General features: G+C 41.6%; 3 protein-coding genes across 3 annotated transcripts; 1 reads left to right on the forward strand and 2 right to left on the reverse strand.

Annotated features, from left to right (window-relative positions):
* Positions 1–419: 419 nt before the first annotated feature.
* cnpy2 (canopy FGF signaling regulator 2) lies at positions 420–5,348 on the forward strand. The gene is made up of 6 exons (XM_075460761.1): positions 420–510; positions 682–788; positions 869–984; positions 2,864–3,064; positions 3,244–3,340; positions 3,448–5,348. Exons 2-6 carry the CDS (start codon positions 689–691, stop codon positions 3,489–3,491), a joined length of 558 nt encoding a protein of 185 aa, XP_075316876.1. The 5' UTR covers positions 420–510; positions 682–688; the 3' UTR covers positions 3,492–5,348.
* A 491-nt stretch (positions 5,349–5,839) lies between these two features.
* On the reverse strand, positions 5,840–13,593 carry LOC142377041 (uncharacterized). Its single transcript, XM_075460763.1, has 3 exons — positions 13,432–13,593; positions 13,100–13,206; positions 5,840–10,510 (listed from the first exon to the last, which is right to left on the reverse strand). The coding sequence occupies exons 2-3, from the start codon at positions 13,183–13,185 to the stop codon at positions 6,256–6,258; spliced, it is 4,341 nt and encodes a 1,446-aa protein (XP_075316878.1). The 5' UTR covers positions 13,186–13,206; positions 13,432–13,593; the 3' UTR covers positions 5,840–6,255.
* A 115-nt stretch (positions 13,594–13,708) lies between these two features.
* LOC142377042 (EEF1A lysine methyltransferase 3-like) lies at positions 13,709–18,607 on the reverse strand. Its single transcript, XM_075460764.1, has 3 exons — positions 18,170–18,607; positions 17,971–18,082; positions 13,709–16,054 (listed from the first exon to the last, which is right to left on the reverse strand). The coding sequence occupies exons 1-3, from the start codon at positions 18,329–18,331 to the stop codon at positions 15,633–15,635; spliced, it is 696 nt and encodes a 231-aa protein (XP_075316879.1). The 5' UTR covers positions 18,332–18,607; the 3' UTR covers positions 13,709–15,632.
* Between the last annotated feature and the right edge of the window lie 358 nt (positions 18,608–18,965).

Raw genomic sequence — 18,965 nt, forward strand, 5'->3', positions numbered from 1 at the left:
AGGTAAGCTGGACCACTGGCATGATTCAGTATAAAGGAGGACGAGGTAGCTGCCCCCTGCTAGCATGCAGGGGTACCCTCTACGATTTAAAATGGTGATAAATGTGTCTCTGTGCTCCAAAAAAGAAAAACGTTGATTAAAATACATAGTCGGTGAAGTGATCAATGCACATTATGGGTCAATATTTACCGAAAATTGCGTCGTAAATGTTAAAGTTATCGTTTTTGTGCTCCGTCCCGCTAAAACCTGTTCAAACTGACTGACAGCGCTGTGATGTTTGGAACTCCAGAGGCTCACATGAACCACGTGACAGCCCTAGCGGCGACTTCAAAGCGTGTCGCAACTCTGTATTACTCTATAGCTCTGTTCCTGACCACGTGGGGGAGCTGTCCGGAAATGCCTCGCAGCTCGACATCCTGTCCAGCAGCGCCGTGGCTACGTCACCACATTTTGTAGAATGTGATGGAACATCGTGGAGACGCGTAAAGGTTGGCTCGTTATCAGTGACGTGTAAGTTGAATGAAAAAGTTGGCAAAAGCGCGTTCTCATGTCTGCATCTTCTTCTTTGCTGCGGAGCGGGATGAGAATTGTGTCAAAGGGCGACTGAGAGTTAATCGCCACGTTAAATTATTAGTCCTTTTGAGTGTGCTTTGCTATTTTGTATTTTATGTTTGCATTTAGACGCAAAATGAGGGAAGCCGCCATCCTGCTTACAGCGTGTGTGGTTGTGTGCCTCCTCCTGGGCTCCAGCCAGGCCGCCAGACAAGGACAGGACGTAAGATGTGGAGGTATGTCTAAGTCCTCTTCATTCAGTGTTCACCGCACACTCAGGAAAGTCCTGATGGGTCTGTGTTCTGGTGCCCCTCAGCCTGCAGGGCTCTGGTTGACGAGATGGAGTGGGCTATATCCCAGACAGACCCCAAGAAAATGATCCAGACGGGATCCTTCAGGATCAACCCAGACGGCAGCCAGTCCATCAGAGAGGTGAGGCTGCAGCAGCAAAGCCACGTAGTACCCCCCTCCTTCCCACCGTGGAGGCTGCATCAACACACTGATGTGTACTGAATTAAAAATGGCTGCATGTTGAGATAAAACGGGGTCTACATTTTTCTTTTAGCTCAAGTTCAAGATGGTGCTAACCTTGACCTCAGACTTTGAGTTATCTAATGTTCTTATCATCAGGTGAGATGCCAGCTGAACTGTCTGTAGCAAGGATCAGGTCTGTGGGTAATACTTATTCCTTCACAATAAAAAAAATAAAAATTGAAAGCTATATTTTAATATAGCAGCATGTACAGCTACACCACTACGTATGTTCGCTTGGAGAAATGCTCGGCCGTACAATTTGGGACGGTAAAACAAGGCAAGCTTTAACAAACAAACAAAAAAACATGTTAAACCACATCAGATGTTAGATTATTTTTTCTATTTCCCTTTTATGTTTTTGGATGTGTGAGATCTTTATGGCCAGCATTTCTTATCACAGAAAAAGAAGCATATTTTTAACGAATACAGTGTTTCTCAGGTTATTCTTTTTACAAACAGTTTCTCCTACTCTGCTTATACAACTGGAACAAACTACCAGCAGAACTGAAATCAGCCCCATCTGTAAGCACTTTTAAATCCAGGTTAAAAACATTTCTCTTTCGGTGTGCTCATGGTTGAGTTTATATCTTTCTTTTTCCCCTCTTCTTTGATTGCTTTTAACTGTGTTTTTAATTTTTATTCTATTTTTTTTCTCTTTAAATTGCTGCTTTATGCTGTTCTTTTAAATGCCTTGTCTTTATGTAAAGCACATTGAGTTGCCTGTAGTATGAAATGCTTTATATAAATAGAGATGCCTTTCCTTGCCTTATACAACTCATAGGTGAACGTAACGGTCAACAAGCTCTTTTTACCAATTAACCTTGTACATCAGGAAGAAATCGCAGTAATCCATATTCAGTGTGAGCTTGCTTTACCTTTTAAAATGGCACCGGTTCTTTCAAGGTATCTGGCTTGAAGAAGGAGCTGAACGCCACCATACACCTTCCACTTCATGTGATCCCAGACTGGCAGTATTCAGCAGAGTAGGGGAGAACAGAATTATATTCAAAGTTTCCTCTTTAACTTGCTCGTGCTATGTTGCTCTTGAGGCCAACAGACATGACAGTTGATGTCATGTATTGGTTTGTGTAGCCTCCATATTTGCCTTCTGTCTGCCCAGTCTGTGTGTCTTGTGTGCACCGGCCCCGACATCTGCATCTCAAACCAAAACTAGAGCTGGTTCCACAAGAGAGAGGGGCCGGATAACTGAAGGTTCTGCCTCCTATTCCACTTTTAGAAACTAAGGGAACCACAAGTGAACCTGCAGTCTATTACAGTAGTCCAATCTTGAAGTAGAACGTTAATCAACAGCTTCTCTCATGTCTGTGTGATTCACACGTACTTTGACGGATTGCAATTTCTCCAAAACATTGTGTAATCTAGTCATTTTCGTGCACCTCAAGGTGTCAGGCTTGTGTTCCAAGTTGCAAATAAGGTGAGAGCAGAAATCAGGCCGGATGGATAGATACATGGATACTTTATTGATCCCTCGTAGGAAACTTGTGTTGTTACGGTAGCAAACCACCAGAAAAAGGAAAATAACAGTCCAAATAGTGCCTTTCTTTGTTATTGCTTCATTCGGTCGCCACAGGAAGAAACCAAAAAGAGAGGCACAAATGAATAATTGAAACAAGTGATGCCACCTTTAAGAAACAATGCGTTATGTAGATGACATTCGTCGATAGCTTGTAGTTTTAGCAGGTTGGCATTGGGCCATGTCCTTTGTGTTGACGTTGGACTTTTTTTCTTTTTTTTTCGTCACTTTTGCTGCCACCAGGTTCCTCTTGCGCGCTCAGAGGGAAACCTCCTGGAACTGATGGAAAGTGTGTGTGAAAGCATGGGGGACTACGGTGAGCGCAGCACGGATCCTTCCACAAGCAGGAAGTCTTACATCAGGCTCAAGTCTCGGACGGGTGAGGCCATGGACCTCTCGGAGGCCACGCTGGACTCGAGAGTCACTTCCAGCCTAAAATTTGCAGTGAGTACAGATTTCTGTTAAGTCCTCCAGCACAATCCCCAAAAAAGTCCAAAAATAAATAGTATAGTTGAAATGTACCCTGAGTTGTATTAGTCTCACCTGACAAGACGGGTACTCGTGAGGCTTGTGCTGTGAATGGTGCCTCTTTTAACCGTTAGTTGTTGTTTTTTTTTGTCCAGTGTGAAACTATCGTGGAGCAGCACGAAGATGAAATCATTGAATTCTTCGCTCATGAAACAGATAATGTCAAAGACAAACTCTGCAGCAAGAGAACAGGTATGTTTTTAACTCAACCTGGAAGATTAGTTTTTTCTTTTCTGCACATTTCTGCTCCATCACACCATTGTAATCGGCTGTTTTCCTGTTTTTCTTGTGTTCTGTAGACCTCTGCGACCATGCTCTATTAATGTCCCACGATGAACTTTGATATCCTCTTACCAGCGGAAATGGAGACATTTGGTGCAGTAAAGCTGTCAGTTTACCCTCCTCAACTATTTATGATCGGGCAGTGGTGCAAGATGTACACAAATCCTTATGTAAGATATTTACATCTATGAAAATATATGTGAAAATGAAAAGAATTCCAGAGATCATGATTCATTTTTAGCCTTATATTATATACGCTATATACCCCTTATATACGCTGTATTATTTGGTCCCAAGCTTCGTTTACTGTAAGTTACAAGATGCATCCATACTCTGTTGTTGCTGTGGCTCATGTCTTTCCTTCAAATGTTCCTCCTTGGATTGAACCGGAGCTGTGATACTGCAAAAACAAAGTTACACTTGCCTGTTGATGCAGGCTTTCTAACAGAAGATCAGGTTCATTTTGGTTAAGTGGTCCCTACTTTTGTCCTTATTCATGCACAATGAAAATTTCTCTTCAGAAGCTAGGTACATGTGAGTTAACCGCAGAGAATTATTCTCAATGAATCGATACTCATACTGCCTGCACACCAATGAATGTGTCATTTGAGGCAACATTTATGATTTCAGCTCTAGCTTGAGAAGAGAGTTTCTAATACTCCCTGATATTTATTGTCCCGCCCGAACTCAAACTGAGAGGCTGCATTAAGTTTTAGGTTTGAGTGGGATTAGTTTCTGTACCGTTAAAAACAACAATGTGCCTTTTTATTACCTGAAAAAATGTTCCAAAGGTAATGTTACTCAGCTGAAGGTCCAAATGTTAATCATTGATCAAACAGCAGCCGTCTGTAAGGCGCTACAAGGCCATAGTTTTTCACAAAGGCATTTTTCTCTGTGTCACAAGAAGTCCGTTTAGATCCACGCAAAACTTCTGCGAGTTCAACCGTTGCTCGTGTTCAGCGTCTCCTACAAGTTTCTTGAAATGAAATGGCCGGCTAGTTTTCGCCCGATCCTGACAGACGAACAGGTGGCACTCAGGGCACGCTTTCAAAGAAAAGTCCTCTCGTGGTTTTTTTCCAGATTAAATGTTTCCCAGCGATTTTCTTTTAGGGAAAAAGTCTTCATTTTTTTAGAACTCATCCCGCTTTTTCCGCTCGAGAAATTTACAACGGGAATCATTTAAACTTGTAGCCAAATTGAAAAGAAACAACAAAACTTGACCTACTCTTTTCAAGGTTGTGGGCCCCTGGATCCTTATATTTAACTTTGATCCTCAGAATATTAAAAACTGATTTACATTTTGAATGAAAACTTGGCAGCATCCAGCAGTGACTCAAAAGGTTCTTTTAAACACTATCGCTTCATTTTTGTTTCAGGTTTTGACAGTAACACACAGCGCTTGAATCTGCTTAGGTTTTTGAACATTTCACTACCAAGTTTAGAACTAAATATGTTTCCTTAAGCTCTTAAATGATTGGTTCGTTGTGGCTTCATGATGCAGATTCCTTGAACAGAAGTTAAAACGAGACTCAACTGCACACATTTTCGTATAGATTAATCTTTGCTCACTCGTCTGCTTTTCCTTTTAATCAAATATTCGCTAATTTTGCTGGAGTCTCCTTACGTTGGGACATTTGCAAAGTTGATTTAAAGTATGAACCCGGAGATCCTGGTAAAGTGTAGTTGACCTGCCAGTGCAGCTGAACTGAATTCTCATGAAACCCCACTAGACTGTGCTGTAGTCCCCGTGCAGAGCTGTCGATGCAGAAAGATCAGGAAGTATTTCTACTGTCATTTATGTGAAAAATATGACTGTAATGTGCTCTGAGCATTCTTCTGGAAATTCTCATTTTGTATACAATTTTTTTGTACGATTTCAGGACCTGTTTTGTCTTCAAATATATTTGTACAACATCAAGCCGACTTCATGTTGTTGTTTTTAGACCGCAAGTCCCAGTTGCAGTTGGAGACGTGATTTGCTCAAATCAGGAGATCGATCATATATTCTCATATTTTGCGTGTCAAAACCATGCACAGGTGACAGACGGTCACAACTGGCAACAAGTTAAGAGTTTTATTTCTTATTTTAATTTTAGTAATCTGTGATATGGCCTAAGTTTTTGCTTTTTGTGGTAATAATAGCATTTGTTAAATATAGATCTCTTAAATATGCATTTAGATAGACTGAATGTATTTTCAGTGAAAGTAGACCTGTAACCTGGTCTTCTTCATTAGGTCATACTAATTGGGATGGACACAAAGTCTAAAAAGCACAAAATTAACTTTATAGATACTTAATGCACTTTGGCGTTTGTTTAAATACATTAGAAACTAATGGCTTGATTTTTGCAAAAAAAAGAAAAAGCATCACACCTTGAAACGGCAACAAATAATTAATTCTCATCTACTTTTATTATCTCACAGCTGTGTACAACATTCTGCTCTCTACAAACAACAGTAGAAATAAGCAGTGCAAACAATGTGATGAATAATTGTTTTGATATCACTCAAGTCAAATTCTTCCATTTCTATGACAACTTTGAATACATCGCATACGCCTTTGCTATCAAAAATGAAAGCTCTGAAATGACACCGCCGTTAGAAAATATATTAGTCTTTTAAAAGTCTGTGCTACGCAAAGTTGCTGACTTCTGTTTCTTACCAAAGACAAAGTACAGATTTAGTGTGTTAGATCATGCTGGTTTAATATACTGGACCAGTGTTGTTTATTCAGGCTCTGGTCCAGCTGTATACTCTAAAACTTTAAAGTCATATGAGACAACCGTGACCTCAGAGAGAATGTGCTTCCATCATCTTTGCTGCTGTTATATTCTCTCCAGCGCTGCTGGATACTCCTGCCTCTGACCAGAATTGCTTGTGTCTGCCTCATCTTCCATCTCCCCTTGACTTTCCTCACCTGCAGTTTCATCTAGTCCTTCACCAGAGTAGTGTAGCTCTCCAGCCAAAGCATCGGACTCCTTATCTCTCTCTGTCTTGGCATCAAGTGTGGTTTCCTCTCTCCTGTCCTCATTCGCCACAATAACTGTGTCTTTAGAGCCATGACTGCTGCTGCTGCTGCTGCAGGACAGCGTATCTTCCTCACCACGACCCCTTGGCTCTTTTAGAACCTGTTGCATGTCTCCCATTTCATCATCATCCTTTGAAACCTTCTGCTGCTCAGCTTCATCTGAGATGATCTTCTCAGATTTTGTATCCACTAACACATCTTGACAACTGAAGTTTTCGCCTACGCTCTCTGGATCCGAAAGCTCACACACTTCCTCCTCTTCGTTCTCGGAGTCAGGTGCTGTGTGTTTCCTTATGCGATTTACCACATCCCAAAGCGACTTTGGATACTGGAGCTCCTCTTTGTGTGCGGTAGATGAAAGGGAACCAGGAGAAATATTTTCTTCTTGAGGAGGATTAGCAGAGCTATGTGGCAGAACAGGGGATGAATTACATAGAGAGGAAAATGAGAAGTGACCAGATTCTTCACCAGAGTCCAAATGAGGAGGATGAGGGACAGTTTCCATGACGCCGGCAGCAGCAGTGTCAGGATCTGGAGGTGAAGGACAGACTAAGTTCACGTTCAAAAGAGGAACAAACTGTGCGTCTGACTGAAGTGGTGCATGTGGAGGAGATAGAAGCTCAGAGTTTGAGAGCTCATCCAAAAGTGACACCTCACAGTCTAAAGCTGAGGGTGGAGATGAATTGGAAGGTTCAAACTGTGCTCCAGGGTCCTGCAAAATTTCAATTTCCATTTGAGTTTGAGAGTCCGTAGCACTCTTGTGGCTCTGTTCCCAGAGACCTGCAATGAGCTGAGTTGGGTTTATTTGCGACTGGTCTTCAGTCACACCGCTCTCTTTTACACAGAAAGCACCCTCCTGGTGGCCAATGTCACACTGTTGAGGGAGAATGTTGACTTCTGTTTGACCATCACTTGCATTTTCTTCATTCTCTACGTCTGTTTTGGATATCTGTGTTGTAGGATCAATAGGATCCCCATTGGTGTCTCCGGGAGCTTGTTTTTCACTTAAATTACTCTCTTTTACACGAGTAACAGATTCTGTTTGGGTACATTCAGGCTGTTGAGTCAAAGTATGAACATCTAAAGGCTTGTCTTTGGATGTCTCAAGTCTTTGTTCTAAACCTCTTCCTGGGTCCTTGTCTGCCTCATTTGTTTGCTGCCCATCAGTGGCACAAGTGGCCTCAACTGCTTGATGTCGTTCACCGTGTTGCTGCGACACCACCTCCTCTGCCATGTCTGTGGCCAGGGACTCAATATTGACCTCATTTTCGGGTAAACGGGTTGCTTCACCGTCTTCACTCTGATCCTTAGCTCCCGAAACGACATCAGCAGTTTGAAATATCAAATCAAGAGGAGGAGGAGGGCTTGGGAGATGCTCTGTGTTGGGTGTGGAACTTGAGGAAGAGTGAGTTGATCCAGAAGGAGGAGGAGATGGTAGCTGATCCAAAGAAAGGAGTAAGGTGTCAGGATAAGGACAAGGAGGGTGATTTGCAGCAGAAGAAATTTCAACCAATATTGGATTTGGACCTTCTTGTGTGCTAAGCTCTGAGATTTCAAAAGGAAATGTGAGATCAGGAAGGGGAAGTGAAGAGAAATTAGTGAGGTCAGGAGTTTCAGAAGGCATAACATATATGGGCTTAATTTCATCCTGTCCCTGTACACTTCTACATTTTTCACAGGTAGATTCAAGCTGAGGATCCTCTGTCACTTCCAGTTGCGAGTGAGTGTTACGCACTACAGAAATATCTGCCACCTGCTCCTGAGATCCAGCAAAATCCTCAGTGTGTTCATTTGTCACCTGATTTCTGATGTCATCAGTGTCTTTCAAACCCGTTGCTTCCTTTGGTTGGACAGTCTCTAGGAGTTTCTCTAACGTGTCCTCCTCAGTTTGTTCAGACGGAGGCAGTTCTGCTTCCTCATCTTCCTCCTCAACATCTGAATGGTGAAATGACTCTTCATCTTCAGGTTTCTGCTCTGTGACATGATCATCTAGAGAGATTCCAAGAATTCTTTCAGCACGTTCCTCCAAGGTTTCCCTTTCAGAAACTGGAGATGGCTGCTTGCTGGGGAAAGCGACTTCACTGTCTCCCTCATGTTTTTCTTCCGCCAAAAGCACTAAGTCAAGATCAGTTTCTGGTTCCTCATTCGTTTGCAAAAGAGTTGCCTCTACGTTTTGGTCAACTGTGACATCTTGATTAGGCTGGCAGTTTAATTCAGAAGAAACAGTTGTTTCATTATCAAATGGAATGGTTTTAATGTTTTCTGAGTAGTCTAAATAGTGAACATGTTCTCTCTTGGGTGATGGAATCAGCTCCATTTTGACAACAACACTGGTTGTGTCAATAATTAGTAGACCCTTTGTCTCCTCAGTGTCCTCCTCCATGTCTACTCTCTCTATTTCAGTATCCGTTGGGTGACTACTTATATTAGCAGCATCATGGTTTAAAACGCCACCTGATTCTTCTTCCTCACCGTTGTCTTTCGAACAGCATGTGGGTGGACTCTCATTTTCAGCCCTGATTGTGGAACTTGGCTCCCTCCATAAAGGATATTTGATCGGCGCGCTCTGCACTAACTGACCTGTTTGTCTCCCAAATACAGAATCCCCGTCCTCTGTGTTTGATTTTCCTGCAGAAACGATGTCTGCCTCTGTTTTGTTTGGCAGATAATCTCCAGGCTTCTCCATTTCTGTGCAGGTTAGAGTCTGTGTGGCTGTGTGATTTGGCACATCGGAGGTATTTGATTGCTCTGGGAGAGTTGGTGCTCTGAAGTCAACTTCATCTGCTAGCTTGTCCGTTTGGTTGATCTCACCTCTGTCCCTAAGGACTGTAGAAACCTCTCCCCTCTCTGGGCTTTGAATATTCATTTGTGGTGGGAAAAGTGGCAAAGATGGGGTTTCTGTGACACCAGCTATTCGTGACACCAGGCAGAATATGGTCATCCCACCTGTCTTTTTGTTTAATCTAAACTTTCTTCCTTCAATGACCTTTGAGGTAGTCTCCTGGTTTATTTTGGAATCTCCAACTCCTTGTGGGTGTTGCTGAGCCAACGCACTTTCACTCTGTATGTTTGTGCTTCCGGCCCTCATGGGACTGGCTCCCTGTAAAGCACCCGATTCCTGTCTTCGGTGCTTCAGACCCTCCAGCTCCGAGCAGGATGTCCTCTCATCTGGCTTTGCACGTTCCTCTTTCTCTACCTTCCTCTTATCTTGCAAATTTCCAGAGACATCCTGCCTTCTGAGTGTGGCCTGTGGCCTGTAGGCTTGTCTCTTACCACCCTGCTCCCAGCTGGTGTCACATTGTTGCATTACAGGTGAACCTTTATGTGGGCTGTTGTAGGGCGGAGGAGTGATATATCCAGGAGGTTGGCTGAACATCCTCCTTTGGTCCCAGGTATTTTCCTTCATGTTCAGTATGTGGCTTGTATCAGGGACAGGAGCATGTGATGGATAATATGTTGGGGCTTGCTGTCTGTCCCACAGCCCAGATACTCTGCTGTTTGGATTTTGCTGGACGTGTTGCAGAGCTGCCACTGGATCTGTCCCACTTCTGCTGGCCCTCTCTGGAGCCCGGCTGCTCTCCACCAGGCCCTGGGAGGCTCCCCGTAACTCTGCCTCTGGACGTCTCCTCCTTGGCAGTGAGTGACTGTACCGTGCTGCCCAAGCCTCCAGCTCTCTATAGCTGCTGTCGCTCCTCTTGGCAGAAACCTCCCTGTTGTAACGGACAGGGCTACCGGGCTCCCACCTCCTCTGCCAACCCTCTCTCAGAAATCCTCTCTCATAGTCCCTCGGAGCTCTGTGAAATAGTGCCCACTCTCTGTCTCGGGCTTCATGATGATGATATTCTCCCTGGCTCTGGTGGTGCTGAGTTTGGCGGTTCAAGTTAAAAGGGAAGTGGGAAGGAGGAGAGGCAGTCAGCTCTTGGTCTGTCCAGTTGGTATACTCGTGTTGCACTCCTCCGGGTCCTGATCCCGGTACAGTCCAGTAACTTCCCTGATCCTGCTTCTCTCCGTAGTACAATGGATAATGGGTTGCCTGGTGTCTGTCATGATGGCTGTGTGTAAAATGGTGGGAAAATGTGTGAGCAAGTTCTGTCAGGAATAAATAACTCCACTAGCACTACTGATAATACACATTAACATGATGTTTTTGCAAATTAAAAAGTAAAACATGTTGCAGTTTGTTGATAATTAAAACCTTGTCTATGAAAACAGAACAAAGACACAACATCCGATGTTGATGAGAGATTTTGCTGACCACTGAAAATTATTATCTTTTTAATATTTGACACATTTAAAACATTATTTTTTTTTTTTTTAGTTTCAGGGGCATGTTTTTTGCGGTGTGTCGCAGCACTTCTTCTTTGATGATGCAACGTTTGCTTTGTTTTAATTTTGAAGAAAAACTCATGTGGCATCAACATTTTGGAGACACAGTTGTTTGTGGATAATTGCCAAAAGTTTAACCTCTCAAAATGTTTTATTTAATCTCTGTAGTTTCTTCAGAGGATGAGAAAAAAATAAACAGGTTTTAGTGGATAGATTTAAAACCTTTTTCAAATCAAAGCGTTTAGCCAGAGTGGATTAACAACTTATTCTTGCCTAAGATGTTATTTCAGCGAAGGTCTCCTTTGTTGTATTTTCAGTTTTATAAGTGCCTAATGTTTTCAGCACCTGTGTTCATGCGGTCTTAATATGTTCAGAATGTGCTTTGGCAGTGTCCTGCTGAAAAAATCAAGACCTTCCCTTGAAAAGACAGCATCTGGATCTTAACATCTGTTGCTCCAAACCTATACATTTAGATATCTTTCTATTTTAATAGTGCCTTCACAGATGTGCACGTTCACTTAGGCCCCACCCCATACCAGCACAGATACTTGATTTTGAACTGTGCACTTATAATGTGCTGGGTGGTCTATGCTTTTTTTTTTAGTCCTGCTAATGCAGCGCAGATTATTTCAGGTCGGACTTTAAAATCATGACAATGTTCCACCTTGCCTCAGCCATCTTAAATTAGCGTGTGTCCAGAAAAAAACGGTGGTTTCATACCTTAATGATCTCGTAGTGCAATAATTTCCAAAAAGAGCACTTTGCTCTCAGACTGCAGGGTTACTGGTTGTCCTTAGAGTTTCTAATAGGAGGCAGAGCCTTCAGTTATCAGTTATCTATTGTGGAACCAGCTGCCAGTATACGTCCAGGAAGTAGACGCCCTCTCTAACTTTAAGATAAGGCTCAAAACTTTCCTTTTTGACAAAGCTTATGTGGCTCAGGTGACCCTGGAGTTATGCTGCTATAGGCCTAGACTGCTGGGGGACCTCCCATGCTGCTATAGGCACCTCTCCTCACTCTGTTCTCTCTCCGTGTACATATGACATCATTGTTGTCATTAACTTGTGTTTCTCTTTCTCAGCAGGTTTCACTGGCATGGTGTCATGGCTGATTCAGATGAAATAGATCTCTTTAAAAGATTGTTAAGTTCTACACAAGCCTGCTGATGATGCATTGGTTCGAGTCAGATGTTTTGAAGCAGGGAAACGTCTCAAATCTGCTGGACAGCAGCCCTCGAGGACCAGATGTGGATATCCCTGCCCCAGCTGGTTGACGCAGATGGCCGCCCTTCCCTGGTTCCGGTTCTAATGGAGGTTTTTTTCCTGTTAAAAGGGAGTTTTTTTTTCTTTCCACTGTTGCCTTGTGCACGCTCAGGACGGGGGTTAGATTGAAGAGAAGTTTCTGTACAATCTGTTGGTTTCCTTAGCTCGGATTCGAATTGGCTTGAATTGGATTGTGTCTTTGAAGTGCCTTGAGAAGACATTTGCTGTAATTTGGAGCTATATGAATAAATAAAATTGAATTGGATTGAAGTTGAATTGAATCAGTGTATGGATCGATCTTACACATGACAATCTTTTATTTGTACTCTTATCATTCTATAGATTCCCTTAATCTTTTAACAATAGCAAGTAGATAAAAAAATATCACTTTCTTACATCCTACATTTTTTAAATATTTGCTCACACGGTCTTTCACAGAATGGTTCATCTCTCCCATATTTACTTAATTACTGAGCTGTTGCCAATTAACCTAACAAGTTGAGAAATGTTGCTTCAGTGCTTGTTTTTTTTTTACTTTATTGAAACGTGTTGCTGGCAACAGTTTCAAAATGGTAAAAAATATAGAAGAACAAAAAAAAGAATATTTTTCAGTGTCAGGATTTAATGTGTTGTCTTTGTACTGTTTTCATTCAAATTCTTATTTCATTCTATTCTTATTCTTATTTTTATTTTTACTGTCTGTACGCTGCTACTGCAAAATAATTTCCCAGCTGGGATGAATAAAGTAGTTCTATTCTATTCTATTCTATTCTATTCTAAATAAACAGTTGTGAGTCTTTTCATTCCGTTTTGTACATTTTACACAGCATCACAATTTTTGAAGATGTTTGAGGTGAAAACGAACGGGTACAAAAATCCCAACAAATGACAAGAAAAATCTTTCAATACTCAGAAGAGCTTAAGCAAAAATGCAGAAAAGAAGCAACTGGCTGTTTAACAGCATTTGTGTAAATTTGACAAACAAGCTCAACAAATGTCTGCTTACAGTTTTAATCATCGACTGAAAGTGTTTTGTTTTTTTATTGTACTCACTTGTGTGCGCAACTTCTCCCAGGAAGAGTACCAAATCTGGAGTACAGGTGTGATTGCCCCTGATTCTCAGACCAGAACTCCATCATTTCATACAGAGATCTGAATGCCTGGAAAAAAGGCTGCTATTCAGCATATTTCTTAGACCATCTCAAAATCTTTTTTTTTTTTTTTTTTTAATTAAAACCGTCACCAACAAACTGCAATGATAATTAGAACTTTACAACATGAACTATACTGTATTTACCGAATAAAAACAAGTTCTTGAAGATTATCACTGGAAATCAAATTTAAATGCATCAGATTTGGTTACATAAGCACACGTTAACACATACCTTTTAGCTGCTATTTTCAAATTCTTGTCCTGGCTGCTCTTGAGCCGACATGGAGTCTAATGAAGTCCCAACAGGACAACATGTTTTAAGAGGACAGTGTTTTTCAGCCCCCCTCCCACTCTTTTATCACACTCTCCCACACGACTCCCCTACCACTGAAAACCCATCCTCCTTCCACACAGCCAACATGCCCAGTTCTGCACCGCAGAAGTTTTCACCAAGATGTTTTAGAAATAACATGTCAACATTATGTCATTAATCTCAAAACTCACGCAAAAACCAAAGTAGCCAAGATTTAATAAACAATAAGAACAACAGAAACAGAAGATATAATCAGTCAAATGTGACAACAGGATGAAAAGAACTCTCATGTTACTGCTCCTAAAACTTCTCGAGAGCTTTTTGACATCTGTTTCATTGGAATTTACACAAACTTTGTTGGTAAAACGCAGCAGTTAACGAAAGGAAAAAAATGCTTAAAGAGATAAAAAAAAAAAAAGAAATCCCTTTTAAGTGGACAGATTATGGAAGCTGGATGTGATCACTGAAACATCAAGACTTTGCCCGGACAAAGATACATATCAACAAAAACAGTTTGCATGTTGCATGGCTGTCGCGTGGGAGGTGCAGGGCGAGCGTGATGGCAAGCAGACTGATCACGGAGATAGGGATCTGTTGTTTTGTCGGCTGAATTGTGGCAGAGGGAGTGACGGGCAGCATTCGGGTCGTCTCCCTTTCTTTGAAACTCTCCAGCGTAACAAACAGGCTTTCCTTTCCTGAACAGAAAGTCTGTACATCAGCAGAGTGCAGAAGAGAGGGGATGAAGGACAGACGGTAAGCAGGCTGCAGTTTGACAGAATAGTTTGGGATGGGATGGATTTTGTTTTGGGGTTTTATTTAACTCGGCGGGGACACTTGTGTTAAATCTCAACAGGCAGCACACCAAGATGTCTTAGAAGAATAAGAATTAAAACATGACATACTATGGCAAAGAAGAAGAATCTAGGGTAAAACCAAAAAAGTTAAAAAAGACCTTTCTAAAGACACCAGTAAAAAGGTGACAAAGCATTTGAATTTTAACTCTAATCCCACCCTTTATTCACAAAGTGGTTGACAGCGATGTTAGGGATACATCCAATAAGCGCGTCTGGGCGTTGCATAGATACAATGTGGCATGTTGTACAAAGTCTTTCCAAAGATCCCCCTTCACCAGAGGGTCATTTCGAATGTGGTCGCTGCACATAATGCCAACCAACAGCTTTCTTTGCATACTTTTTTTCTTCCATCTCAGGAAAATAAAAGATATTTCTGGGCGCAATTTCCTGCACGAGATTAGAAAAACTGGAAAAAAAAAAATCAAATCTTAACTAGACTTGATGGTTGAATCTAGACAAGGAAACAACCCGTAAGACCCCCTCCTGATAACAGTAAATTATCTGCAACACATCTGGTTAATTATGATAAGATTATTATTATGGGTGTTATTTACAGTGTTTAAGTAATGTTTAAAATATTTTTCATTACAGAGTTTTTTATATTGTGTGGATTTTCTAAAGATTGTTCGTACATAAAAACTAAAAAAAGGTTTCTTGGATGTAAAACAGCCGTCAGACGCTATAAATTATGGCTGGTATAAGGGTTTGTGTGTAAAAACGTTGTCACTTCTTTACAGATGTCTTCTAAAACGTCTAAGTGATCCAATGTTGACTTTTTTTTTTTTAATAAATCAAGGCAAGAGTGAAAAGAGTGTGCCAGAAACATCTCGTTCATCCACCGGTGCTACTTTAACATCACATCAAAGCTGATGTAAATAAGGGCTCATTGTCATCGGTACATTTATACTCTATTAAAAATATGTGGACTATGCTTTAAAATCAGGTCAGTACCAGGAAACTTAGTCATATTTGGTCAATTAGAAGTATCTGCATCTATGCGATTACAAAATCTTTACCATCACACTTTTAGACAAATTCGGAAGACATCTGAAGACTTCTTCCAGATACGTGGAAAGGTTTGTTAGATTATAATCACATTAAGACCTTTATTGTGAATTATATTGTGAAAATCCTGGAGTGGCTAAAAAAAGCCAACATAAATATAAAAATACTATATGACACGTTATTCCAACTATATCCCTGCTTCCGCTCTTATTATTTTTCTAAAAAGGCATCAGATGAGTCAAAACCATAACTGATGTCCATTCAGTTCTGTTGCAGGATGTCCCTGCTGTGCTCTGCTCTTAAGGACGCTGTGTAGATATGATTGTTTTCTTGATCGTCACGGTCCACAAGTTGCACATTAAATCTGCTCGGTAAGCGCTCCCCGTAGAAACCTGGAGTTTGGTGCTCCTTACGCATTTTGGACGAAAGATACGCCACAGCTCCCTTTTTGCACAGATGAGCGAGTGTTTCCACTAGCAGTGGGTATGTCTCTGGGAGGTAAATTATATCTGCACCAAGCACCAGATCCCAGTCAGAAGGGAAATTCACGTGATCCTCGCCCCAGGACAGAGGGAGGACAATGGGTGGGGCAGAGGCCCAACCGCTGGAGGGCCTGTTGGCAGAGACATTGGCCTGAAGCTGAGGAAGAGCAAGGGGGAGGTCTGTGAGGGTCACCTCTGCACCTGAAAGATAAAATGATGTAAAGAAGATTCCTTAAAACTATCAGCTCAAGATCACACAACATTCAATAGAGACGTGCTGTTGTATAACAGTAGATTGTTACACTGAAGAAGTCAAGAAACGTTCTCTATTCTTTACTTTCATCTACATTAAAACTAAGAAATAGCAGAGGTGGAATTATAGAGCAAACAAGTCTTTTCTGTCATCTGACAGTTCAACTCTGAGAAAAGAAAAACGACATAGCCTTTAAACTGAGGTTGCTGTTAATTGGTGTTTTGTGTGGCCGGTAATTGACGAACATATGCCCGACAGATGAAACTCTCGGGGCCAGTTGATAAAACTGTGTGTACACAAAGAGGAAGAAGTGTTTGTAAAGCTGTGTGTGCATGTGGTTCTGTTCTAGAAATCTCAATCACTGAAAAACTAAACACACAGCTGATACCCACTTAAAGCAATACAATGTAACTTCTCAAAAAGCCCACTTTGGAGCTCCCCCTACAGGCTTGGAGGTAATGTACGGTTACACTGTTGTAAATACAACACCCTTTCGCTTTCACGTTTCACGTTTGTTGACGAACCGGCGAGGAGTCAGAAGGTGCAAGCTATGTCGACCGAGAAGGTAAGAGTAATCAAATGTACCTGGGAGCGTGAGAGGGGTCTATTTGTTTTTGCGGTAGGTGTGCCAGAAAGCAAGTCGAAGTATTTCCGCTCAGCTTCCGCTCAGCTCCCGGGCCGGTCCAGCAAAGTTACATTGCGCAGTTTTTCCAACTCAGACCCCCGAAGGGCATAGGAGACAGGCCAATCGTAATATTAAAACTCATTCTAGCCGCACAATTTTTTTCAAGCTGTTATTTTAAGGTAGAAATGTTACATAGTATTGCTTTAAAGTTTTTAGGCATAAATGGCAAAAAAATGGAAACTCCATTAACTGATCAATCTGCATATCAAGACATTTTTAACACAAATAAACAGGAAGGATGATAAAAGCAGCAGGAAATAAGAAGCAAAGTCTTATCAAACATAAAGGGCGGACGATCCCTGTTGCATCGGCAGCGGATGAACAGATAACCTGTGCACTACACAGTCGGGATGATCGGGAGAGAAATGCAGGTTTGGTACAGATGCTGTTTTCTTAAGCAGCTCTGTGGAAGCTGATGAGAAAACGTTGTGTCAGAATGTTAACAACCATCTTTAATTATCTGTATCATTTTTGGTCTCAGTGCAGAAGTCTTTCCACAGCCAAAACGCCGCAGTTATTTACACCACCCACATTTACTGTAAATAACAGTATATTGTGAGAACTGACTATGAAAAAAAAAAATCAGTTTATAAATTAGATAGTGAGGAAGCTCAGTGATAGTGTCTGTTTCATGAGAAATAATGCGGCCTCTTTCTCCATATCAGAGATATATCTCGCTATAGAAACGTCTGTATCCATGCTCTCAAATACTCACCGCGTGTTCTTTAAAAAAACACCGGTTTGTGTGTTTTTGTATTCATCTGGTGCCTGGTCTTACTTTACTTGGACAGTCTCCATGACAACCAGTTTCCTCACATTGTTTTTTTTTTTTTTTTTTTTAAATATCTGAATATGGATATTTAATGAGTACAGTACTATTATAAATTCTCTATATTCATTTATGATGTCTTCAGTCATTTTGTTTTCTTTGTTGCATCTTTACATCTCCTCGTGGCCAGTATGTGTCATGCATCTGTTTTACACATTTTTTTTTTGTGCATGACTGGTCTCTTTCTGCATCTGTTGGTGGTTGTTTGGTTAGTTTTCCAATTTAAAAAGATCATCTTTTAGGCTCGTGCAGGGCCACAGTGAGCCCTGGGGCCCCTACAGAGCCTAAACACTTTTGCATGCATTGTAAACTACTGTAAACGTGAATGAACGCTTCAAACGCGAACATACCCAGTCGAGCAGCCAGAATACCGACCACACCAGTGCCTGCTCCCAGCTCGATGACGCGCTTTCCTCTCAACTCCACAGATTGATCCTCCAAGTAGCGACATAGATGCAACGCCTGCATACACACATATAAACACACACATATAAACATATACCACCGCACAACCTAACTCCATAAAGCTTTAACAGAATCCGCTCTTACAGCTTCCCACACCGGGGCGGCCACGCCGAGGTTGGCGCCGAACACCTGTGTTATCCTCAGCTCCTCACCCATCAAGTTGTAAACAGTCTCTTGAGAAAATGTCTCAGAAAACAGACAGTCGTCGACGGGGAACAGGTCGTATTCTTCCCCAGCTAAAGTCATGACTGATATTGAACAAAACTAAAAACGCCACCGCTTTGAAAGTTAAGAGCAGCTCCCGGCTTCCGTTGTTCACTTCCCAGGTCAAGTAATACAAAAAGGGGGTGGGTGTTCAAAGAGAGAGTTGAACTGTAACCCTTCAAATGAGCCACATAAATCACTTATACGTTAGAAAGAAGAGTTTAGCCATGTGGAATATTGATGTCGTGGTTACTTTGAAAATAAATGCGGCTTTTACTTTGAAATTAAACATAGTGTTTCCGGGTACAAAAGCGTGGCAGATTGAAACATGGCAGAAAAAGCTGCACTGGAGCAGATTCAACCAGAGCACCAAACTTCGGCTTGTAGGGGCCTCTGGTTTCTTAAGGCGTCACCGTTTCACAACACGACTCTTGTGTAAAGAAAAAAAGGAAATTAGGTGACAAAACTGATACATGTACACCTACAATCAGTTAGAAAAAAGTTGCATTACCTTTGTTCAGACATGATCAATTAGATATGAGTCTTCGATATCTCATGCAGCTTAATATTACCAGCTCGATTGCTGGCGTTAGTATTGCCTTCCTGTTATTACCCCCCCCCCCCCCCCCCCCATTTGCAGCACTGTTTATAAGCTACTCATAACACAAAAGACACC

The sequence above is a fragment of the Odontesthes bonariensis genome, chromosome 3, assembly GCF_027942865.1.
Source record: "Odontesthes bonariensis isolate fOdoBon6 chromosome 3, fOdoBon6.hap1, whole genome shotgun sequence".
NCBI lineage: Eukaryota > Metazoa > Chordata > Actinopteri > Atheriniformes > Atherinopsidae > Odontesthes > Odontesthes bonariensis.